At 37.4% G+C, this 27304-nt stretch overlaps 1 protein-coding gene across 1 annotated transcript in view; it reads right to left on the bottom strand.

Annotated features, from left to right (window-relative positions):
• ASXL3 (ASXL transcriptional regulator 3) overlaps positions 1–27304 on the bottom strand; it is a 120735-nt gene that overhangs the window by 57699 nt on the left and 35732 nt on the right. The window contains exons 3-5 of the mRNA XM_040547771.1: positions 12771–12879; positions 11303–11414; positions 1156–1277 (exon numbers count right to left, since the gene is read on the bottom strand). Coding sequence (XP_040403705.1) covers positions 1156–1277; positions 11303–11414; positions 12771–12879 — 343 coding nt within the window. The remainder of the gene's footprint in view (positions 1–1155; positions 1278–11302; positions 11415–12770; positions 12880–27304) is intronic.

The following is a 27304-nucleotide window of genomic DNA, read 5'->3' as shown; positions in this document are numbered from 1 at the left end:
ACAGAAGTTTCCAAAAAGTTGCGTGCCTTTCTCCAAACTACCCAAGCAGCTAGCGAGCTGCTTTGTGCACTGCCCAACCTTCCCGACCAAGCAGTTGTGAGACCCCAACCTAAGAATCCTCCCCAGTCCTCAAAACCCATAAGTAAAAGATAACCTTATATGAATGATAAAGGTCTATTAATTTTAGTGGATTTAAACTCAAACCGCATGAAAAAGTAAGCACAAATACTTAAGTGTTTCGAGAAGGAGATGTGGACAGGCTTTGCTTAATTTAAGCCTAAATCAACAACTCTGCAATAAACTACCCCATGAAATACTATACTTCAGTTAAACATAACTAAGAGAGCAGTTACCAGAAAAATTAAAGCAACATCATCTCGTTAAACTAACATTTTAGAAGAGTTGTATTTCATTTTTTACTGTATTTACATGACTAAAACAATTTCTACATATTCACAACTGAGAGGAAATACTGGTTTTTTTTTTGAATAATAATTATTATTTTTTTAGTTTTTTTGTTTGCCCTGCTGTAAGCTGAACTAATTTGGCATTGTTGGAAAATAAATTTCACAGTTACAATTTCTGTTAACATCTGACTTTGAACACACAGTTAGTTTCGCCAAACTTTACTACATATCTTCCAACCTAAATCATCCAAATCACAGGTTATTCAAGAAACAAAAACAACCTCACTCTTACACACTGTAATGTCAGATACAGTACGCAAAACATTACTAAGCAGACCATAAAGAAAAACTGAAGAGCAAGTATACCCAGCTTCTTACCTATCTGCAGAACTTCTTTCAAAATGTTTGCTTTATTTTAAGCCTCACATAAAATTTCCAGTGTTAAGTGCTTACACACAAAAACCTGGGACGTGACTAATACAAACAATTCTGCTTACTTGCAAAGCACTTACAAAAACAAAAACAAACAAACAAAAACATCAAAACCATAGTAAATGGCAGGACTGCACCATGGGTTAAAAAAAAAAAAAAAAAGGAAAGAAAAAAGAAAAACCCAGCAATACATCACTAAACAAAGCCCTAAAAATCCCCTCAGAAACGTCCTGAAATTCTGCTGAAATCATGTTCGTATCAGACTGACACCCATGCCAGAGGAAAGCCAACTGATGACCAGGCAGTAGGAGCTTACCTGCTTAAGTGCTTTCTTCGTGTGCTGCTGGAAGGAAGATACTAGCTTGCTTTGCACTGGTGCATTTGTAAGGCTCGAATCACGATTGGAAGACATTTCTTCAGATGTCTGCTTTGGGCAAACTTTATAAAAAGAAAAAAAATAAAGGAATGCTGTTATGGGGCTTATTTCTATGCATCTTGGAGAGCCCTAAGAAAGGGGGTGGGGGGTGGGGGGAAAAAGCATGTGCCTGGAAAACAAAAAAGCTCACTCCACAAAATTCAACTAATCTTGAGATCCAAATGAGCTGAGAATCCAGCCATATTCTAAATACATGCGTTGCTTCACAAATATTTGTACCTCACTGGCCCCTTTTTGTGGAGCTCTGGAGACTGTGCAGATTTTGCCTGTCAGATCCTGAAACGTAACTGAGGGAGCTGAATAACAGTTTTCACACAGAAGCCAGGCAAAAATTGTCTTCTTCACCAAGCCATTTCTAACAGATTACTATGTGTCTAAACACGTATTTATACAGAAGACACTGATGACCCTGTATTGTGGATTTATGAGTATGCAACTTCATTCCAGATCATAATGGCGTCTTAGGAGCCAGACTAATCTATTTTGTAAGTACTTCTTGGTAAAACTAAGAACACACACTTGCCTGTTTAACGGGTAGACTGGAATATCCTGCAAAGAGGAATTCTGGTCTCTCAGGTAATACACACTGCTATTTTTTCAGCCTTTTTAATAATACATGTTTTAATGAATAAATACTACTGCACTTGCTTTAAACAGCCTCTTGAATACATACTGTGTGAGACACAGGAAAAGTCTCCTGGTTAAAAATAAAAGGAAATATGATGATTTTTTTTTTTAAAATCCAGCTTTATTAAACAGATATGAACATTGTGAAAATGCCTGGAGCATCCTGTTAATCTTGGTAGTCAGCAAGCTTGACTAAAAGAGCTGTGAAAACCTTTCCATTTTTAATGCCTGGCATTACTATTACTCTTACCAGTGTCTTAAGACAGCCCATCTAAAACAGAATGAGCACAGATCCAGAAACTGAGCAGCTTTCTTCTTCTTTCCTCCTCTGACTGAGTTCAAGTCTGGCTTCCCGTGCGCTGCCCCAAGCCAGTTTGCATGCTGACATGCTTGCTTTACAAAGCCCCAAAAATGCTTATGTTTTCCCCGAGATCTGCCATACATGGCGAACCTACAATAACAGTTTGAGGACACTCAAAGAGGTTGCACAGACATGGGCCCAAAAGAATTTTAGCCCAATCTTTGTTTGTGTGTGGTTTTCTCCTCCCATCCTTCAATCGGGCAAGCAGACAAGTGAACTAGCATTTCGACTCCCTTGCCTCTAGCAGTGTTTCATAAAATAAATATTGTAATGGCTTTTTCTTTGGGTTTGTAAGAAAAGAGATAGAATTGAGACAATTTAGCCATCAATAAGTAATTGCCATTGTAAGATGCATGGGATATTAAACATTTCTTTCCACACTGAAATAAAAAAATAATTAATACTTACTTGACAAGCAGAATATATTCTATTTTATGGTTTTGGCATTATGTCAAGATAATTTCCACATTAGATTAAAAAATTTCATTAGCAGATAAGACAAATCCAATTTTGTCACAAGACTTCTAACTGATACTTTTCACTTTTTTTCCCATGTACTCAAAGCATTTGTCAAGAATATACAAAGAAGATGCAATACAAAACAGCTTGTAAGCTTACAGTATCACCTGGTTAGGATCAATGTTTTCCACATGATAAGCAATGCTTGCTATCAAAAAAGGCAACTCAGAGGAGCAGTAAATTGTCAGCAGAAAACAAACAATAGCTATTTTATATAGTCTAAATCACTACAATAGCTCCTGAGATGCAGAACACCTACACCAAAATAAAAACCTGACATTTCAAATTACCCAACTTCTGTTTTGATTCTTATTTTAAATATTTTTTTTTATTTTTTTATTTTTACTGTTTTCTGGCAAAGACTAAGAGTCAAAGAACTGAATTAAAAATGGAAATAGTGTAAGCATACAAATCCCAAAGTTAAGGAGAACAGAATTGAACAAATTTAAAAATGGCAGAAGAAGGAAATCTATTATGTATATAAGTCCCCCTCCTAAGTGAGGATACAACATGAATTATCATGAAGAATGTATTTCTGTTCTCCAGGATGACTAGAACTCCTAGTTCCTTTTTGACTAAGTGGGAAATTCAGATTCTCATGACTTTGATTCAGGACATTATCCAACAGTCTCCCCTATTTATTTTGGTGATAAAATTCATCACGGAGAGGTTTGATACCACTAACTGATGATGCTCAACACTACAACAGTTAATGTCAAACTCGTGATACAGCATGAGAATAAATATAAACATGGCTCTACATTAATTTTAGGCTTTAATTCATTTTTATTCTAACAATAAACCCTTTAAATGAAAATGAAATTGTGACAAGGTCTATTAGAGGCAATACTTTTGATTTCTATCATTACCTTACTTTTCGCATAAAAAATAATATCAATGTATTGTTTCCTTTTGCTTCTGTTTCTTTAAAACTTTGACAGTGAAGATAAACCAAGGAACAGGGCTTGTTCTACTTAGTGAAGCAACTGGAACTAAAACCTGCTGAAACAATAAACCAGCTTGCCGTATCTGTGATCAATTCTGCAGGTACAGAAGGAGTACCTCAATGTATGCTGGTTCAGTTTAGTGCAAACCAAAACTACTTCCTTTAGATTTCTGAAAATAATTGGAGAACAAAGTATTTCTGTTTCCTGTCATCTATAATTAAAGAAATAGACGTATGAGGCTAAAATCCACTGCTTAATTTTTTTTAAATGACATTGTGATTAGAGAAAGTCAACTTCATTTATTAACAATAAATATTTCCTTTCTAAAATATACTTAGTACATTAAAAATAGTTTCCTTCACATATCCTATAGCTTAAAATATTAAGAAATTCTAAATACTGTTTTCCATGTTTATTTAAATTTCCATCTCCATTTAAAAGCAGCTTGATACAAATCTTGGGTTCAAACCTAACCACCCAGTTAATAAGACATGTCATTGCCTATTTTCCAAAAATAGAAGATATAAACACTAAACATCTAAATACATTATGTTAATTTATATAATTGCTTAATAGTTTATACAGTCTATTCTCTTGATTAGTAAAAAAAAATAATACTAAAGAAAATCAAGATATTAATTGTTTACAAAACAATATGAATTAAACTTTTCTTTAGGAATTTAAATACAAATATGAGATGCTGAATAAATTTATTCTTTAAAGCAAGTTGCGCTGCTTAGTGATTTCAATCAATCTATGCCAAAATCTCAGTATACTACAAAGGCTGCGACCACAGAAAATTGTATTTATTTGTTCATTCAAATGGATAAGGTCCAACTGCTTTTCTCTGCATGAGTCAGAAGTGAAAAAAAGGAAAAACACGATAGAAAAATATGTCGGTGTTTGAAGTAAAAATTGATGGTCCTAGTGAAAAAAACAAAGACTTAAGACTGCAGCTATGAAAACCAAAGAACGCAGTAAAAGAAAAACAAATTCAAGAAGAATCAGTGGTCTTTGTACATATGTACAACTTTGGAAAGCTGGAACTACTTTGTCCATAAGCACAGAAGATGCATGAATATTATCAGATCTATGTTACCTTGAAAAACTCTATCAGAAAAGAATGCTAAAAATAAACTAGATGTTGGGGAGGAAGAAAAGAACCTTGAAAGAATGCAACAGACTAAGCAAAAATATTTGGGTAGCAAATAAAGAGGATTCACCATTATTGCTACAGTAGAAAAAGAGAACAAGAGTAGTTTTAAGCCTACAGGAGGCATTTCCCTTTAATGGAGAATAATTAAGCTCCATTCAGCTTCTTCAAGGACCAGGACTGAGTGAAGAAATAAAGCACTATTAAGCCATAAACTGTTAGGTTATGAGCTGGAAGAGCAGCTGGGTCTCTGAAGATAAGACCTCCTCAGTGAGCGTTCAGGGAGTGTTAACATGAATGATAGAATTAGAATTACTTAACGAAAAGAGGATGTTAACAATGTTTTTGAGAACCTCCAGTTAAAATAACCTCCTCTCTTCCATTTTTCCAAGACCAATTTTTGTAATTACTGTGACAGGCTATGATTTGTAAAAATCAGCAATGTTACTTTTTAATTTCAAATTTCATAAAGTATCTCAGTAATTTTATATTACTTTCTACCTCCTCCCTACCCCCAATAAATATGATACCTACTTAAACCATATTAGAAGATATATTTCTTCAAATAAACAGTCTTTTGTAAGAATACAACTTAAAATCACTCTCACTGTCACTGAAAGTTATTAGGAATAATTATAAACAGATTTATGTAACTGGATGGACAGAAAAGTTCCTGGAGTGCTTTATGGGGCTTGTTTTCCCCAAATAAATAGCACAATTAATTCTGATTTCAGACAGACCATACTGATTTAAAATCAAACCAGTAAAATCAACACCAGTTCACTTCCTTCTTTGTTACAGAAACCACAGCAGATGAGAAGGATTGTTTACTAATGGCCACATTAAAAAACTCAAATTAATATTGCTACCATATGCTAAAGACTATAGTCTACCTCAAGCATAAAATGTATGTACACGCTCTGGAGATTCACAGAGAACCCCCTTAGGAAAACGTACACACAAAAACTCTCTGAAATATCCAGAAAATTCAATATTTTCTTTGGGTGACACAGATCTATACTTGCATTGACATAAATGGTCACGCTTTGCCAACACAGACATATCAAGTAATTCACCTCCATCACTCTTTGATCTCTAGAGCTTAACTTGCAAAATCTGAACAATTCAGAACGCGACTGTTGCCATCAGCTTTTGAAAATGAAAACCAGTTTGGGAGTTGGTTAATTGCACAAGTTCACCAATGCAAGCAAAACCAGATGCATATATCAAGGGCACTACTGTGACTGTAATATTCTTTTCGAAAAGTAATACTTGCACTGTGAAATGATAAGTAACATTCAATCACATGTTTTGGAAATAGACATCAAATACCCTGTCAGGATGTGATTGCACTGAATCACATAATAATCTGAGGAGAATTTTGTGCCCAGACATTTAATAAATCTTTGAAAACTGTGAATCCTTGTTCCAAAGGAAGTCAACATTTTCCACTGAAAATGTACTCTGTCATCACTAAGTCACCAGTTTCTAAGGCCTCATAAACTATAATGTACAGCAAAAACAAAACAACACCAAAAAAAAAGATGAGATGATCTCTCCCTCAAGCTCTATGTTATCGTCTCATTCTTATGACTTATTGCCACAGTGGCAAGAAACTTAGAGAAGTTAAACTTAATCCTGGGTACAGTACTTTTATTTTGTAGCTACTTGTGGGGGAAAAACAAACAAACAAACAAACAAAAAGCAAAAAAAACAGAAAAAGTCTCTTTCAGATGTGTCATCCCGACCTCAGTATGTTTGGGCTGCTATTCCTTTGCCACTCTTCTGCTTAGAGAAAGCCTACCTGGCATCCAGATATTGCCATGTACAACTGACATACTCAGCAGAAGCAGTGGCATCGTTCTCAAGAAACAATATGCTAAGGATGACAGGTTTCCCTCGACTGCCAGAAATTCCATTCTCGGAAAGAAACTGAATACATAAACGTGGGCTCAGCTTTCAAACAATGGTGAATGTTCATTCCTCCCAATAGGAGTTATCCTAGCAGCTTCCTAGTCCAAAAAGCACAAGGCATCCAAGATCACAGCAGCTACAAAGACAAAATTTCAGGATTCAGCAAGAATCTGATCCTCTATCATCCATCTACTACCTCTAAGAAAACTGCCTAAGAGATTAATTCTGCCAGTTCATTTTTAAATTGAAGAACTTCCAGTTTTCGGAAGTGCTGCAAACCACAGCGTCTCAAGAGGAAATTATATTGCTCAGCTCTGGGCAAACTTCAGGCCCTCTGTTTGGGTTGGGCCTGGGGAGGGAAGGCACGCTACCGCAGGGATTGCTACCTCCTCCACAGTTAGATCATTGTGCATTCCACTGGCTTGCATGAAGACAACTTTTAATCAACTGCTCTCCGTGGCTGATGGATTACCCCTGGCTTCAGAAACCCTGGGGACCAATGCTTTTTTGAGAACAGAACATCCTATTGATGGGCAAAAGGATATTATAGTCATCATTTTCCCAGGCAACAGTAATTGGGATTTTAATTCTTTTACTGACTGTGCCTTTACTTGCTGCCCCTGTGTTTGAGTGAAATGGAATTTACAAAAAGATACGAGAGACTATTATAGACCTTCTGTAGAAATCCCATTCCAAACAAAATCAACTGTAACATAAAGCGTTCGTTTAACATGTGCCTTGGGAGAAGGTGGGGAAAGAGATTTCTCCACTGCATCTGCAAAATCCTGAGGTGTGGCCTTTCTGGTTATCAGTTTAGCAGTACTGATGTGGACTAAGAGCTTTTGCCAAGTCATGTGTTTTTAACTGTGAGAAGTTTCTATATTATTATGCTAATAAAATTGTTCAGTAGCTTGCATTATACTGTGGCTGCTGTTTGAATGTCAGCTGGTACTTTTTAGTCAGAAAGATGAAGACTGTCATCTAAAAGCCCACAAAAGGACAGGGGCAATTGCTGAAGTTCATGATAGGGTCTCATCCTCAGTTTCCAGCTAACTAACTTTAAAGAGGCACTTTTAGATCCTTGCTAAACAACTTTTGACATCTGATCATTCTGTTGGAACTGGGGCTTCTGGACTCTATCACACTGGAAACAAGAGCAAATTAAAAATGCAATCAGACAATTAAGAATACAACATGAAAACAATATCCATTGTTGTATGTATCATACATATTAAGGCTGAAAGGAATTGCTATATCTATTGACCTTTTCTGAAACATGAGTCCAAGTATTTCATACAGCATTTCTTATACTGGATCCTTTTTTTTTTTTTTTTTTTAATGCCACAGAATACTTTTCTGGAAGGAAAAAAATCCCAGTTTTAGTATGCATAGTTAAACTGATAGGCATCTGGTTAGGTTTGTTCTGCTAGACCAAATATTTTCTATAGAAATAACTTTTCTTAAATATTTACCAAATGATCAAGTCATCTCCTCATCTCTGATAAACTAACTAGACTGGCTCTTTTAAATTTCCCAGAGCAATGGGGTATTTGTTCACTCAGGAGTTCTTATATCTCTCTGCTAAATCCTTTTCTATTTTCCCTAATTCTTTCTTACAGCTATATTGAATGCAATACATCACTAATCATTTAACTAGTGCTATACCCAAAGGAAAAACTGCACCTATACCCTTTAATCAGTATTACCAGAATTATAGTCCAAGAACTGCATTGGACTAATTAGCAAAAGCATCTCATTTATGTTGAATTCATTTTCTACTGTGATACTTATATGCTTTTCAGATTTACTGATTTTATTGAAAATATATCTCCACTTCACAAACATAACCTTTTTAATTTACTTTAAATTCTAATAAAATTCATGTTGTTCAACTCTAATCATTTACAAGGCAATCAGGAGGCATCTCAACATTTTTATTTATTATCAATAAATTTAATCAGGAAGGATTTTATACTTTTCAAAAAGTATTGACAAATACCTTGAACGTAAAAAGGTCAAATCGCATCCTCAAGGGAACAGCAAAAATACCTATTTTGGATGGTGATTCCTACTCCTCTGCAGATCTAATAACTTGTAATTTTCAATCCATTTAGAATTGGCTGCATTTCTTGGTCACGGTGCTGTTTTTAAGCCAAGCATTACACACTGCAAACGTACACTTACAGAATTCTAAATATATATCAATAGATGCCTTTATCAACTAAACTTTTAGTCTCAAGAAAAGCTATTATCAAACATGTTTAACAAAACTAAGCCCTGTATCAGCTGGCTGATACAAGATACGCTGTCTTCAATTCCTTATTGATCAACCCAGCCTTGGTCTTTCTAAATACAATATAGACTCCCTATTGCCATCCCATTTAATCTTTTTTTTTTAAGCATACAAACTTCATATCACTAGAAAAATTAAAAAATGTCATGTTTTCAAAAAGTTAAAAATATCACAATTTGTTAAAGAGGAAATATGAGGGAAAGTTCTCATCTTTAAATACAATCTGGGTGTGAATTACTGCTCTACCCCAAATATTTAAAAATGTTTAATTTTAGCAGCTGCTCTTTTATGTCACCCGAAGTGCTAGAATGATTTTTATCACTGTAAACTGTGAAAATAGTACACAGCCTCCTCCCAGTCCAAACCCAACAATTTTCTACTTCTGGCATTGTGGCACTGTTATTTACATCCTACCATCCTAAATAATTGCCAGGGTTTTGCCACTATTTTTGTTTGTTTATAAGTAGCAACATCAACTTCTGCTTTCCTGTCTATGACTGGAAATACGACTATTTACACTGCTTTTCATTGCTGTATTCTTCCTGTGACTTAGTGAAGTGTCCATCAACTGAGTATCAGACAGGAATTGTTGAAGAACTACAAATATGTATGTTCACTTTATGCATTCAGTGTAGACTACATAAGCATAAAAACATAGCACTTGCAGTGTTTAACTTATAACCATAAAATATCACAACAAAGATGTAAAGCCATTTAATAATTTATGACATTCGTTTTTCAATCAAGCTTCATAACCTCACCAGCAGATTCAGAACAACCTAGAATCACGGAGTCACAACACATCTTGAGTTGGAAGGGACCCACAAGGACCATCAAGTCCAACTCCCAACTTCACTCAGGACCACCCAAAATCAGACCATGTATCTGAGAGCATTGTCCAAATGCTCCTTGAACTCCATCAGGCTCAGTGCCGTGACCGCTGCCCTGGGGAGCCTGTCCCAGTGCCCGACCACCCTCTGGGTGCAGAACCTTTCCCTAACACCCACCCTGACCTCCCCTGTCCCAGCTCCGTGCCGTTCCCTCGGGTCCTGTCGCTGTCCCCAGAGAGCAGAGCTCAGCGCCTGCCCCTCCGCTCCCCTCGTGAGGGAGCTGCAGGCCGCCATGAGGCCTCTCCTCAGCCTGCTCTGCTCTGGGCTGAACAAACCAAGGGACTTCAACCTGTCTTAGGCAATCCCATCACTCCTATCACAGAACATTTTGTAATTTTTCAATGCTGCTAATGAGCAATACTTAAACAGCAGTATCAGTCCCGTACAGCTATAGCATAGAAGCCAAGTAAGTCACCAAAGATCATAAAAGGGAATCTCAGTAGAAAAAAAGGCATGAATCTTTTCATGTCCTAGTTGTAAACAGGACACCCTCTCACCATACAAGAAGTGACCTAAAACAGTCAGATGCAAACGAGCAGTGGGACAGGTTCTGAGCAGGTGGGCAGAACTGATGAAGGGATGGTTTATTTCAGAGATCCTGGAAAGTTTGATTTTTTTTTGTAATAAAACATTCGCTTTACAAACAATACATGAGTGTACCTCTAATAATAAGAATATTAATTTCTATTACTTGCAAGTCACTTTAGGTGACTGAGGAACTGTGTTTTGTTTATGAGCAATTATTACCTTTCAAAAGGTAATTTTCTAAAACTGCTTGAAGCCTTTTTTAAGTGATTGCAATGTTTCAGTTTGTTGTTATTTGCCAAAAAACAAACAAACAAACAAAAAAAAACACCACAGGATTCAATACTTCAATATGTCAACATGGCATCCAGGAGAATCTCTGCCTGAAATAAGAAAAAAACCTCACCTTTGTCCTGTGCCCAGAACACTACTGAGGGACCCCACAGGTCCATGCTTAAATGAGTGGGGTATATCAGTATCTGTCCACTGCAAGTTTGAAGCCTGGTAATGCAAATTACTCATTAGCTGTGAGGCCTAGAACAATGATAAACCATGAAATTATCTACTCAACATATACCTAACAGCACGACTCATTGTCTTTTACAAAACAAACTCAAATAAAGGTACTTGGTGTTCCTGATTTCGTTATAAAGCCAAAAGAGAGAAGAAGCTACTAAAAATTAATTCTACTGTGCGCAAAACATTACTCTTTAGAAATCACACCATGAAAATCTTAGGTAAACAATACTTTGTCTTTTCCCAAAATACGCCCTTTAACACTGAAATTAAAACACCTACCACCATTTTCTTCTCCATTATTATTGTTTGTCTCAGCCATTTCAGTGCCATCTAACTCAGATTCACATCCTAAATCCAATGTTCCATCAGTAGGGCATGTTGATTCTTCTTTCTACAGTAAAAATGAAAAAGAAAACTAAAATTAACAAAAAAAAAAATATACATCATTCCTACTGCATCTCCAAAAATACATTGCTGCAGTATACTCATATGCTTACATTTCAAAAAACAGAATAAAATGAAATAAGCTTGTGAGTTATTTCAGAAAAAGACATAAAAAGCAACTTTCATGAAACAACTTCCAAAGCAAAACCAAAAAAGCTACTCTGTGAAGTCATAACATTTTTATTTAAAAACTGTCAAATAAAATGCAAGTTCTTCCACTTTTTATTTTTTATTTTTTTTATCTTTTTAACAGAAACAGACTTGTTTGGCTGTTAAAAATCCTAGTCTTCCAGTTGAGTGTCCAGAATGCTGCAGCAAAACACAAATCCTTTAATGTTTCTTTTCAGCTTGTGCCTGTTTCCTGAATTCAAATTCAAAAGCAACCTGGAGCTCACAAGCATGGGAGTGACTGTGAATACCTGGATTTGTGCCAAGAATATCTCCAGATTTAAAGCAAAACAACAGCATTTGTTTTAGTAAATTAGGAAATGGAGCTTCTGAAATCTATTAATTCAACTTCAAATAAAGAATTTTTAGTTATCAGGAACAAGCAAATCTATATGGTTTTATGTTTTTAAAACCTTTATACGTAATTTTTCTGCCATAAATTACAAAACATCCTTTCCCTCAACCCTCCAGCCCCAAATTCCAATTAACTACATTTAGACTGTCAAACATATAATCTCAATCTCTTGTTTCTCACCTCTACTTCACATTCCTGCACTGATTGTGAAACCAGTCTAAATTTGCCCATGTACAATAAAAGAAAAAAAATCCATCCATAGAAATCACCAGAAACACACCAAAAAAAGACAAATAAAGAGAAAAAGAGAAAGCATAAAGACAAAATTCCACCACTATAATTAAATTCCCTGTCAAAAGTAATGACATAACCTGGACATTTAAAGCTGATTTATATTAGACTTGCAAACAATTTTCCACTATATAAAAATCAAACATTAATCTGATTACTTAACAAGAAAGTCTGTGATTCTCTTGAGCTCACTGCTCATAAAACAAAGGCCTTTCTCTGAACAACTCTGAAAAATCAGCATTTTAGCTAAGCTACATGTTTTTTATACCATATGCTAAATTCAAGAACATGTATATGCTTTCTAGGATAAAACATTCAATGTTTACTTTCATTATAAATCCTTTTAAAAGACATCTGAAAGCAGTTAGAAGGACTATCAGGTCATTTCCTCTCCAAAGGATCTAATCTGTTTACCTTTCTATCTATTGAGACATTCATAAAACGGATTAATAGCACTATGCACTTTCTATATACAAAATTCAAACTTACTTTGAGAGCGTAGAGTCCTGACTTCCCAGGGATTTTGAAGAATGTTCCATCACCTACACGAGTGTTAGTATGAAGCATTGCATTCAGGCAAGCTAATGGAGAGGTTCCACTGAAAAATAAAATTGTGCAAAAATAAAGCAGTCCAAGATTGAGTGCCTCTTGTAAAACTATTCCCTCGGTCTATTTTTTTTTTTAAACTCATGCTTGCCTGGCTTTTTTTTTTTTTTTTTTTTTTTTTTAATTCTCTCAACCCTGAAAACATCTACATTACAATAACAGGCCAGTTTCAAACTTAATCATATGCATCTGTCCCCTAGGCTCGAGGCAAAAAGTCTGTGAATTATAATTATGCTTTTCTTCATACAGCAACCAGCTCCACATTCGAAGAGAACCAAAGTCCAAATATTTATGTGAAATTACTTCGTAAATAACACCATGAAGCCTCATTTTTAAAATGTTACAGACAACGTGGCTGCTGCACATGAATGATCAAAACAGTACCAAGTTCAAGGGCAGCTGCATCCTATAGGATGAAAGGCAACAAAAGAATAATAAAGAGCCCAGGAAAAACACATTAAAATTAAAAGTGATATATAGTTAAGCCTTCTCCTGGCTTAACACGGTCAACATGGATTACTATATATAAATGTAAGTACATTTATACCTTCTGTAAAGCACTATCTTTCCAAATTATAATTGTTTTAAAGATTAAGAGATCAACCTACTCAAGATAGTAATTAAATGCAATACCATTGTGAAATTACCGTGCATGTTAAGAGACTATTTAAAAAGGAACAACATGTTAAGAAAAAAAAGAGTACTTGTACACAAACCTCTCTATAATAAATATGTTTTAGTACAGTAGAAAAAGAATGCAAATGTTTCTACCCTAGATAAACCTATACAGTATTGTGAAAAGCTGATCTCAGAAACCTGGGGACGTAGGTATTCATAAATTGTTTTATTTCATTTTATTTTTAAAATTAAATTTCCGTACAAGCTTTACAGAGGTACTATAACATCTCTGTCCCCGTTTACTGACTACTGTACATGGCGTACTCAGGGACTGAATCTGGAACTGTGCTTCTTCCCTGGGGTCGTTAGCCTGCACACGCGCTTATCTTTAGCCACGTAAATATATTCCACTTGGTTAAGTGGAACAATGCCTGCGCATTAAATTAAGTGTGTTGCTGAGTATTTCAGGTTTAATTATATACTCAACTATAAAGCAGGATCAGGGCTTCAGAAGTCCATTAAAAACTACTGTTCTTTATTATGCAATATTTTAAGAAAGCATCCAATCCTTGTTGAAAATAGCTAGACTGATCTTTTTTTAAAAAATTAAACTGGACTGAAATTGTCATCTTTCATATGATGATGATGCTTTCTGTTGTATTCCATGGCTCTGTTACAACAAAATTTGTCCTTACTATAAATATATTCATTTAATGGCAAGACAGATAATGTGGTAATTGCTCTTCCAGTAAAAATTAAACAATGATAAAGTGTCCTCAGGACAGGAAGTCCTGTCCAATATAATGTATTTACTGTTGGTCACCCAATGTATCACATTACTACATCCAAAAAGTACAGGTAAAAATGCTGCTTGTTGATAAAAGCATCAGATATTTAACATATATATTTTAAGTATTTTAGACATGACCATGCAATATGAAAATTTAACAATTTTCTTTTTTTTTTCTTCTTTTTTCTAAAAAAGAAAAAAGAAACTAATTCCACATCTGGTTTAGATATAATACTGTAATATAATATAAAACTAAGTATTGCAGAATTATAATGATATTGCTAGCAGTAGCAAAGAAGATATTAACAGACTTCATTTTAGTTGAGTTTAACAATTACTTTAAAAAGTTTTGGAATAAGTAGTATACATCTCTTTACACATTTTCCTTGTTGTATTAATGTTTGACAAGCAAAGACACAAGGCGTTTAATAGAGCAGTTCTAGTTGCATAATTTCTTCCATATGGTAGCATACATAACATGAAGCAATTTAGACCCTCACAGTCTTGGATCTTTTTAGTGAAACATTATCGCAGATTAAGACTTCCTCTGCAAGATAGAAAGAACTTGCTGACTCTGCAGTGGAAGACAAACTCAATACATCAACAAGAAACAAAACTGGGTGTGCTTGCATGCAGTGATTTGCTTCATTCTCCTATCCCTATGTAGAAATTCTGGACCCCTCACTTACGTTTAGATATCATTAAGCAATTAAAATGATACATGATGAATGAACCCAAACTAGAGGATCTGGCAATATCTCATGACCACTACTGTGTTCACAGCAGATATCTTAATCTTCGAAGTCTAGCCAACTGGCAAGTGGACAATAGAAACTACTCTTACTTACAAAGAAATCCATATCAGCTACTGAGCCAAGAGGTACTTTAACTACTGTTATGCTTGTTTCATAAAGATATCTGCAATTCCTGGGTAATTTCGCCTGTAATCGAAGGGTTGTGTCCACCCTTCTTGAAAGGAAGACTTGCACATGTCTATTATGGGTTACAAAACAAAACACAAATACTGAAGTTGCAAATGAAATAGTAATCCAGGTACTGTGGCATAGAATTTATCTTGAGCTTGCAGCTAAAACTGTAATCTCACGGTGTCCCTTATCACAGCTATTTTGACTCAGGTTAACCAGTCACTTGCCTATTCTTCTGTCAGTACATCCTTAAAATTCCCAGACGTTACCCACAAGGGATGCTGGAAATGCCTGCAGTATACTCTATCACAACACAAGAAACTGCGGTTAGAAAACCTAGCAATCCCATGGTGCAGGCTGATGTCTGAATCATAGGGTAGTTTCTGAAGGATCCATACTGCTTACTGCATGCTTTCTAAATTCTCCACCAGCCTAAGGCCATATTCGCTCTTCTCAGAACTGCTGGCATATATTAATACAGCAGCCAAGCACGGCCAAATACAAGGCTCTAAGTATCTTTGAATGTGAAAGGTTGCACAATTTGACCCAAGTTCTTGAAACACTCCACATCAGTTCAACTTTGATTCCATAAAATCAAATTGGTTACAATAACTTTTTAACTTTGCAACTTGATATCTGTGAATTTTCATGGCCACAACATATTCAAAACCAATATGCTGAGCTTTGTTGCCACGGTCTACATATGAGGAATATGTTTAACATTTACAGCCTTCAGATGCAGAACTTCCATACTATTTATCATCTCTTGGGTAAGATCACTTTAAACCACTGTGATATTTTGAAAGTCATATGTAGAGTCACCTTCTGTAGCAGAATGTCTTTAAGATTGACCGTTTTCTGCTGGTAAGTTATTTTATATGTACATACATTGTTTTCTGCTGGTAAGTTATTTTATATATATACATACCTACATGAAAGCAGTATACCTGCACGCTTTCAAAAAGATTTTTAAAAAGTTACTTACTTTCTGCAAAGTTGATATGGAGTCACAACAACCAGCGACATAGGAAAAAGAAAAAATGACTGATTAGCCTTCCAACATAAAATTTCTTAATAAAATTTGATCACTTAAAAGACGTCAGGCATTTCAAGGTTTCAGATACGTTCTTCCCCAGTATCACTGTAAGTTGGCAGTAATCAAGCATCCTTCCAAATATCATCACAAAATTCCTGCACGTTATAAAAGCAAGCTTTTCACCCAACTCCCCCGGCCAAAACTCTCTCCAAGATTTTGTGATTCTGGGCTCCCTCTACTGGTCACGCAGCCGGCGATACCTAAATCCTAACACCAGCCTACACAGTCTCTATACACAAAGCTGTGCAAACACATTTAAGGCAAGTACAAATTTCTGTTACTTTCTCTGCTGATACCTTCCCCCGAAAACCAACAAAAATCTGTAAAACAGAAGTAACAATACTATTTATTTTTATATTTAAAACTTCGCAAACACACAGTTCTGTCAGAAAAAAGAAAAATGGAAACTTCTATGGTTATACTTTTAATTCTAATGGCCTTCGCTAGACTGCTTGCCAAGAGAAAAAGAATGATGTTGGCAAACAAGATGTTTTAAATATGGAAAATAAAATGCCTAAAGCCAACCTGTCCAGACAATACAGCATGGCAGACAGTGAAGCCACCCTGACTATGGGCAGCAGGCAGCATTTCAGCCCTTCAGCCCCCGTGCCCGCAGTGCAGCCCCCTCCCAGAGCTTCCCAGGGTTCCCGCTGTGCTCCTAAATAGGATGACGAGTGCTGTAAGAGGAGCACTTAGCTGTCATAAATGTGATTATTATTTGTTTGAAATCATATGCTCATCTCATACGGATCCATAAATAGTCACAAGGCAGCAACAACATTTTCTGCACTGTTGGAAACAAAGTAAAGGGTTCATAACTAATTTCTAGACCTGATATGAAGTCACATAGATAAAATAGGCTTATTGTGCATGTGAGTTAAACTAGTTTGGGAGGAATTGCAAGACCTCTGGAAGAAAGGACCTAAATTTAGAGATACCTTGATGAACAGGAGACAGAAGTTAAAATCAACATGAAAATCAGTCAACAAAATGATAAGTCCTATGCAATAGAATATGAAATCAAATATTGAAAATACATTTTCATGGCAAGTCAAAGGGACAGACACAAAGCACAGTGAAATGGGTCAGAAAATAATGACAGCACCACCAACTGTATTAACAGAATGGGTCAACTTGATTGCCATCAACTTGATTCTGGGCCCATTTAAACAGAAATGTAGACAGTAAGTAGAAACACTAAAAAGAACAAGTGTGATAACAGGTAAGAAAATACGCCTTTTGGGAAAGGCTGTAGAAAACCCATTTGCATGGTCTAGAAGAGTAAAAGAAGACCTAATGTTAGTTTTTCAGAAGAATTTAAAATGGTGTTGGAAGTCACTGGAGACAAACATTCTTCACAATCACTGGGGGAAGAAAAAGAAAGTTCACAGATAGCCCGAAAGTGTGAAAGTAGCTGTTATTGTTTTAATCAACACTATAACAAGACAAGGAAGTTTGTAAAATTACCTTCATCAAAGGATTAAATAAACACCTCTTCTGGCTGATTCACATACTGGAACCTGTCCCAGTGATAACATTCATATTGAATCACCTCTTGAGAATGTGTCCAGCACTGCATCCTAGGGTTCTTCACCTCTTTATTAAATAAAATTTTAAGCCTGAGACTAACTGCATGCCCAGACAGATGAGTGACTGCTGACCACTCCCGAGCTGCTCTCACCCACAGCCATGCTTGACTGAGCAATGCTGTAGCAGCCCTTGGTGTTGGGGCCAAGGCAAGCTCTTCCAGTCTAAAAGGAAGAACCACGAGAGGTCCAGTGAATAGGAGACTGAAAAAAACTCAAGATACTCTACTGTATTTAAGTGGTAGAGCCACAGGATCATTCCCCTGGCTCACAGGGAAGTAGAGAGCACGAAGCCAGTGGCTGAAAATGATGCTGATCAGCACAAATTTTCCCGTCAACCATCTACAAGCTTTTCACCAGCAAAAGCTTCAAGTTTGTCTAAATAAATCAAATCACATGATGCTGAAGTCTTGCCCTCATTCCACTATCTTCCCTGGTTATTTTGTAGATCTCTACACAGGAAGACTGAAAGCAGTATATTCCCTTTCTCATCCAATGTAAAATATAGACTGTGTGTTCCAGGTATAATTTCATTCAGACTCATCCTTCTTTAAACTGACAGCAAAATCATGGGCTAAACATGTTAATCCAAACTAAACCAATTTAAATTATCAAACAGAAAACTTGATTTGAACAATTAATTGAAATCTTGCTTTCGTATTTTTTCCATTCGTTTTCCTTTGAAAGGTTAATTCTTTCATTGCTCGAAATTACTAAAATACCTCAATCAACAAATAGACCTTTAATGTAATATTACTCTTTGCTAATCAGGAGACTATATATACATTCAGCAATTATCTAACTTACCTTACAGAAATTAATCTAAATTATTGTATTTTCTTATGTTAAAATAGCAATAACATCTTATTTACTAAAAGCTTAAAAGTGTACTTATTTCTGGTAAGCTGTTTTGGGAAAGAAACTGAAATTTGGCTTTTAAATACTGAATGAAAATACACTAAATATGTTGGATAGAAAAAGGAAAAAAAGAGAGTTTTCAAAATATTACATATCCCACATAATTTATTAAACAATAAAAACATTATCTTTTACTATGTACGTAGTAGGTAGCTAGGGAACCATCTATCAGGTTTATGTGAAGAATAGTGAAACTGTAGAGGTGGTAGATCTCAGCTTCTCACACGAAGTTTTTATTCATAAATTGGAACAAGAGAAAAGCATTTTTCTTTTTGAAGTTCAGATCGATTTCTGAATTTTAAAAGGACTACTAATCTGCACTACAGAAAATACTCTTGATACCTACAGTAGGTATAACTGTCAAAACTAGTTACGTTCTAAAGTCTTAACCACTTAAATAATAAATATAGACATAATAAATAAAATCTTAACCCTTAAACAGTTCTTTCATAAGGTTTTATAGGAACTGAAGCACATGAGTAGAATATATGTATATTTGTACTTTATATACATATTTATACTGTTTGAATGAGCTACATGTAAATTTTAATCTCCCAGTTGGATACTTACATGTATTCTAAAATAAAGTTTAAAAAAAATCTTAAATTGATATTATTTTTTAAATATATTTTTGATCAATTTTATTATCCATGTTACCCAAAATTAACATCAAACTTGCTCTCATTTGGGCAGTACCCTAAAGAAAATTTTTACATCTCTGGTCCTATTCATGCTTCACACTTGGCACTTGACTTTCAGCCTCAGAATACCACAAACATGGCTACTACTTTTGAACCAAGTAATTAGCCAGAAAGCTTACAGCTATCAAGCAACAAAACAGACGGAGACAGCTCATTTGACCACAAAGTCTCACAGACTGCAAACAAATCCCAGAAGATGATGAGGAAAGTGCCCATATATATATACTGCTGACATCACTTCATACCCAACCCTTACACAGATTTCTTGGTTTTCTAAACCAGACGAAGACAGAGGCAAGAGTATTATTAGTATGATGGAAAAAACACAGACCAGTACAGACATGCTAAAACATAACACATTCTTCACAGATACCCGGTGTCTGCCTCTAGCTAGCAGAGCATACCTCTCAGCTTTCACTGAAGTTAACCCAAGCAGTGACTCACAAATATCTAAAGCAGAAGAACCAGTGATGAACTTGAACCTTGCCCGTTGTAGCTTGTGAGGGAGTTACAAGCAGCTGGAATCACAGTTGACTGAAGTATCTGATACATCACCAAGAAAACAAATCTTTTCATTGTCCTTCAAATGTGAAATAACCTGGAGCAATACTTGAGAGAAATTGAGCGTCGATACTAAGTTCAAGCCAAGTATCACGCAAGGATATTTTTTGCATTCCTTAGCAGGATAACAGAAAAAGCTGCTCAAAATCTCATTAACAAACTCACCTAGTCTGGTTTTACTTTTTGAGCTCAGCAAAACCTGGAACCAGGCAAGGAGCCAGAACTGGAGCTGCTTCCACAGAACTAGCAGGTGTCCTCTGTCTGTTATCAAACCGTCTCCGAAGCGTAAAACAACTCTGTCTTTCCTGGGAGGAGCGGCAAGCAGCCACCCAGAGAGACTCACAAATATTATTCAAGTCTTCTGTGAAAGGATATAATAAATATCCTTTTATTACATAAATAATTAATTACATATCCTATTATTACATAATAAATATGTAATAAACAAAGACTGGAGATTAAGCCGCTACCCTTAAGACCTGTTCCTAACACTACTAGGATCCTCCCACATGAACCAATCTCCCTCCCTGCCTTTTGTACGTCTACTTAGAGCCATCGTGTGCAGTGACTATGTGACACGAGCACACACAGTACAGCACAAACCTAATGAAGCTCCAGCCACATGTCATCCTATAAAAACCAAGGTGGACAGACTAGTGGATGAAACTGCTGGAAACCACGACCAAAAGACAGGGGATGCTGGTAAGAAAAGGATGTTTTGTTTCTGTGTTTTGGAATTTGGCAGACTGGTTGTCTTCACCCACCGACAGTAACAAGTGACCAACTGACCACACAATCCAAGAAGATACTTAGGTTCCTGGGTAAAGCAAAGCTCTTAGACATGACTACCCACACATTTTTCTTCCATCACTCAGTAGCTAAGAGTTTGGCTTACTCTTACAAATAGTGGCCTAGACTTAGTTGTTTTTTTTTTCTTTCTTTTTTTTTTTTTTTTAAATCACCTCTTAGCTGTATTGTGGCACTATAGTATATCTGATTTTTCCTTTCTTTTCCTGAGGTAAAGACTACTGAAAACACATCAAATCTGCCCTCTGCTCTGTAAAACAGACTTTGATAGACATTTCAATCAAGTTCAGCTTTTCTACCCCTACCTTTAGAGAACACTTTGTGGTCTGAGGCCACAACATATGTGCTTTCTGGTACTCTACCACACTGATAATGAATCTTTCTAATGTCTAGAGTAAAATGTATTGTAGCTCCTTGTATTGACAGCCTGGAAAAACTTTTGGTGGTGTCAAACCTGAGGACAACAGCCATAGCAATATTCCAGAAAAAAAAAAAAAAAAACCTGTTCTGTGGTGAAACCAGACCTTTGTCAAAACCCATCTAAAACAATAAAATGAAAAGCCCCAGGAACTGAAGTTCACCACAAATCTCAGTGCTCCTTGCGTCAGCTAGGCTTCTTTCTTTTTAATAAATTGGTTTCTCTTACATGAAAGCCTTTATATAAAGAAATTCCAGAACCTGTATAAAATTTAGAGTGTACCTGAACACAATTTTACACAGTATGTAAAAAGAAAGAGCTATTGCCGTATTTTTCTGAAAATATTTTTTTCTCAAAAAAAATCTTTAAAAAATACCTTTAGAGATACACATTTCCTCAAGGTTTATATATTTAAAACAAGATGAGAAGAAAAAATTAAAAGCACACAAACCTATCTTACCAATACCGTGTTAGAAACTGCAGGCAGAAGGATACAAATGTGCTTTCCTGAAATTTAGATATTCTTAGCTATTATTTTTGCTGATTACCCTTGTCCTTTGTCAGCCATTCCTCTGAGTAGGTCTCCCTAAATATACCTCCCTTTTTTAATGTTCTAAAAAGTATGCTTGTAACACCGTGACACCTCTTTAAATGATATTCACATGTGGCAACAAGCATTCCTCAACCACAAAGGAAATGAGACAACAAGTTTTACAGAGAATGTTTACACTTCTCTGTGTTCTGAAACACCTGGGAAAACCTCGGGTTTCTCTGCCTTGAGAAGAAAAATCTCAAAGAAAGGATATACAGTAAAGGCATTTCTGTACTTTGAATCATTCCCGTTTTGTTAGATGTACTACAAACAACACAAGAATAAAGCAATGCTAACCAAAGGGGAAAAAAGAAAAAAAAATAGAAAAGAAAAGAAAAGAAAAGAAAAGAAAAGAAAAGAAAAGAAAAGAAAAGAAAAGAAAAGAAAAGAAAACATGTAAATGTGTTTTTAAAAGATGCAGGCAAAGATTAGAAGAATACCCTTTGAAATCATCCTAAAAGAAAATGTTTCAGAAAGGAAGTTATACCAAAAGAACAAGAAATCCACATGTATCAGAGATGGTCACAACAGCTAAAGTGTTCTCTGGACTGAGAACACCCTCCTCATTCAATTTAACTTGAAAGAAACTTTTTGATTTCTTTGTGTAGCCAATTCATATGCTGGTCAAATAATATAGTTCTCTCTGACAGCTACTTCCTACGCAAGAATATGTTTTTTTTCTTTTCTCTTTTAATAAAATATTTCCTTTTAATAGTTTTAACTGATTTCATTAAAAAGCAGTAGTACATTTTTCATTTTCTACTCTAATACCTATGATCAGCACGAAGGACAAAATTATAAAGAAAGGAAAATATGAATTCATGCCACATGAAAGGAACTCTGCAGTAGAGGTTAAAACATGGCTTTCTTAAAGAAACCATGGTTTTGATATATACGATGTCTTATTTTAGTATCAGATTTCACAAGCCCTTGTGGGTTTTAAATACATATGTTTAGAAAAATGAAGTAATGACTGTGCTACAATCAGAAATGTACTAAGCCCAAGAAAAACATTGCCACAAAATGTGAGATATATAAAATGAAAAAAGAAAGAAGGAAAAAAAAGGAAAGAAAAAACACTCTTCCACATATTCTTGGCTTCAAGTTGGGTGAAGCTTACTCTTTAAAAAAAAATAATAAAAAATAAAATGGTGGAAAGTAAAGTGACTATGCTGAACAAGAAATGGTCAGTAATCACCAAATGCATTTTGGCCTCTAAAATTTAATCATCCTACACAAGGGACCTCTATGAATTTATCCCAAGTTTTCTTGTTTAATTTGGCTTTTTAACTGGCCAGTCTCCACAATGACAACTTTCTTTTAGAGTATCTTGTGTGTGTTATTGAGATATAACTGGTTAGTCAAATGCAAAACAAAATATATACACACACAGAGAGCTATTTTTAAGAACATTAAGCTCCACCAAGGTTCACACTCTCATATCACTGTAGATATTTTATACTGGAAGGAACTTCCAGAAGTCATCTAGTCCAACCTCCTGCTCAAAGCACGGCCACTTGGATCAGGGCTTTGTCCAGCCAAGTTTTGTGCTATCTCCAAGAATGAAGACTTCTCAACCTCTTTGGACAACCTCCTCCTGTGCTTAACTGCTCTCACTGGGAAAATATTTTCCTTAGTATCAAATCAGAATTTTCCACATTCCAACGTGTCTGTTGCCTCTCATGCTGTCACTCTGCAACCTCCAAGGGAAGCCTGGCTCTGTTTTCTCTACGCCCTCCCATTAGTTAGCTGCGAACTGCCATGAGATCCCCCTGAGCCTTCTCTTCTCTCGTGTGAACAAGCTCAGCTCTCTCAGCCTCTCCTCACACTTCACATGCTCTAGCCTTCAACCATCTTAGTGGACTTCGCTGGACTCACTCCACTATGTCAATGTCTTTCTTGTACTAGCAGGCCCCAAACTGGACATATTACTCCAGATGTGGTCTCACACTTGCCAAGCAGAGGGGAAGGATCAGTTTTTCCAACCTGCTGGCCATGCATGCTCATTCTGACATGGCCCAATGCAGATTTGACCCTCTTTGCTGCAAGGGCACACTGCTGGCTGACATGCAGCTCCTTAACCACCAGACTCCCAGGCCATTTTCTGCAAAGCTGCTTTCTAGAGAGTTAGCTCCCAACCTGTACTGAATTGTGGGGACCAGGACTGGACACTACTCTGAGTGTGATCTGACAAGCACCAAGTAGAGTGTGATGATCACATCTCTGCTAGTAATTTCTCTGCAAAGTCAGTGCAGGATCTGATTTACCTTTGTTGCTCCAGCACACTACTGACTCATGTTCAGGTTGTTGTCCACCACGACCCTGGTTCCTTTCAGCAAGGCTGCTCTCCGGTCACACAGGTCTGATCCTAGCCTGTACTGAGCAATTTGTTTATATTGTCCTAGGGCTGGAGAACCTGCCACGTGAAGAAAGACTGAAAGAGCATCTTTTCATGCTGTAGAAGAGAAGGCTCAGTGGGCCTCACCACACTTTTCTAGTTCTTAAAGGGCAACTATAAAGAGGCTCTCTCTTCTCAAGAGCCACATGGAGAGGACAAGAGGCAGTGGGTACAAGTGGCACCGGGAGAGGTTTCATCTTGGTATGAGGAAGAAATTTTTAATAGCGAGAACAATCAATCACTGAAACATCCTCCTCAGCGATGTGGCAGAGTCTTCATCACTGGCAGTTTTCAACGTGACTGAACAGGGTGCTGGATAATCTCATCTAGGTTCCCTTTTCCACAAAAGGTTGGACCTGATGATCCTTTGGGGTCCCTTCTAATCCCTGTTCTATGATTCTACGCTGCTTGGGTTACTGTCTCCCAGACGAAGGATTTTGCTCTTGCCTTTGCTGAATTTCTTGAGGTTCCTCTTCTTTGCACACTTCTCTGCTGTCTCAGTCCCTCTGAACAGCAGCCCAGCCTTCCAGTGCACCAGCCACTCTGCCCAGTTGAGGATCATATCCAAACTTGCTGAGTGTGCACTCTATGAAAGACTCTACGTCTTTCATAGAAACATTCAACAATAAGTTTCAGTATCAATGCCTGAGCAACACCGCTTAGTAAGTGGTCACCAAGCGGACTTTGCACCTTTGATCAAAACACTTTGGGCATTACAGTCCTGGCAAATTTCCATCCAACTTATTGTCCTTTTCCATCCACCTAAGTCTCTATCTCAATAATTTGACAGTGAGTATACTATGGGAGGCTATGTCAAAGGCCTTGCTAAAGTCAATGTGGACAACATACTGGTCTCCTCTTCCACACTGAACCAGTCATCTAATCATAGAAGGTGATGAGGCTGGTCAGCCATGATTTGCCTTTGCTCATTAGCGGCTTTCTGCCACATTTGTTCAACTTCTTCAGAAAAGGCTACTGAGACTGTCAGCAGATGCCCTTGCCACACTCCATCCCACGGATCCTGCCCCTATTCAGCAGTCCTTACTCCTCAAAGAAGGTACCACAATCCCACCTGTAACATCAGCCATGCAGCTATGTGTTGACTTGATGGATGTATCCTTGCTACCTCAGCCTTTCCCCCACCCTGGCAGGACTGAGAACACTCCCTGGGTATTTATGCCATGTACCCCTGTCCTCTCTCTTCAGTCACGATACACTCAGGTTCACCCCAGTAATATTATGGCGGCAGCACGGATGAACAACGGGTAAAGTTTGAGAGCTGGACAACCTTCAGATGCATCCCTCTGCAGCATCTGCTATTTGTATACACACCTAAACATCCAGATATAGCAAGTGTATCAGGTTGGCAGATGGGTGCCTCTGCCTCTGACAGGATAGGGTCTCCAATAACTATCATCCTCCTTCTCCTCTTCATGTACATGTTTGGTGAAGCCTCAGCTGGGTCTCATGTCGGCACTGACAATCTTGTTCACTTCTTTCCAGGGCACTTATGCCTGTCTTTCTCTGCAGGCAGAGTATCTTCCTTCTGTTGCCAGAAGTCACCCCTTGCTGCAGCCCAAGACCCAGTGTTCTCTTTGGGTCACGGCCTCTGATGTGTCAGGAATGGTTGCTGGTGACCATGCCCTGTGGCACATTGTTACCATCAAAGTCCTAAGCAGTCCCACATTGTCCTGAACCAATTTTCTGTGCCTCATTGTGCTGGTCTTGCACTAACTGCTGTGACAACTGATAGGTCTGTCTTAACAGCCTGTTTCCTTGGCTCTGGGAGCTGTACTCTTACCTACCAGTTCTACAACTGCTCCTCGAGCACTCAGGTTCTTGATACTGCTTTATCAAGCTTGCTGAAGACAAAATGCATAGGTAGTCCATAATCAGGAGGTAGCCAACAGAAGCTGTCTTTAAGAGCTGACAGAGGCAAACACCTTCTGGCCCTGACCTGCAGCAGCAACCCACCAGAAGTCCCCAGAACCAGCAGCTCCAAGATGTTTACTGAAGCTTCCTGAGGAAGCCTGGAAACTGCTGCATCTGCTTGGTCTCTCATTAGCCGAAGATCTGAAACAGAGTGACAAAGTGTACTGCAGAACAACAGCAGGACTTCAGAGCTGCTTCACCACCCACAGAGCAAGCCCATGGAGCATCTGAGAGCGGCTTCATTAACTTTGTTGCACAGTGAAAAAGGGGAAAGGAATCAGAAAACTGTTGCCAGAACACCATTGTGGGCCAGGTCTAGTTCAGAAGGCTGAGCAGGACACCTACTTGAGCATGCCACAACGAGAAAAGTAACCCTGATGCAGCCACAGCTCTTAGCCACACTCCTCCTCCACTGACTGATTAGAAGAGTCTCCAGCCTTTCCTAGCAGCCACAGCAGGGGCTTTTGTTACCACAGCTGTGTCAGCGACAAGACACCACCCTGCAGTTAAATCAGCGATAGTTCATCTGCGTACCTGCGTGGAGTAGTTTTCACTTTCAGCAATAAGCTCTGCATCAGGATTAATACTGGGCTCACGTCACTTCAGCCTGCTCTGCCCCTCAAAGCAGCAGCCTCACTTCCTCTAAGGCAGACCTCACGTTCCTGCCTCCATGCCTTCTCTCCCACCCCTTTTTCTCTTTAAACCTTGATTATTTCCCCAAAAAGCCATGTGAATGCTTGTGCCAGCACCCAGGGAAGTGGGCAGCCCAGAACAGGAAAAGCAGCTTGGAGAGAGCAGCATTATTCTTTTGGCTCCAATATTGGTTTACAGTAACTGGAGAAGGATGGCCTCAGCCTGACACAACTGGTTCCCATTTCGGACTCCTCAGAGCAAATCCTGTATTTCACCCTCTGTCAGCAAGACAACGTGCTCCCTCCTTCGCTCCTGAACTTATGTGCCAGATGCAGCTGAGCTGAACAACCCTTGGGTTGCCACGTCTGGCCCATGAAGGCACAGAGCAGGGAAGAGGCAGAGGTACCACAGCAGGATGACCAAGGAGCCCCCCTACACACA

Source organism: Cygnus olor, chromosome 2 (genome assembly GCF_009769625.2).
Source record: "Cygnus olor isolate bCygOlo1 chromosome 2, bCygOlo1.pri.v2, whole genome shotgun sequence".
In the NCBI taxonomy this organism is placed as follows: domain Eukaryota; kingdom Metazoa; phylum Chordata; class Aves; order Anseriformes; family Anatidae; genus Cygnus; species Cygnus olor.
Note: the sequence above shows the minus strand (reverse complement) of the source record. Positions and strands in the feature narration are given on the sequence as shown.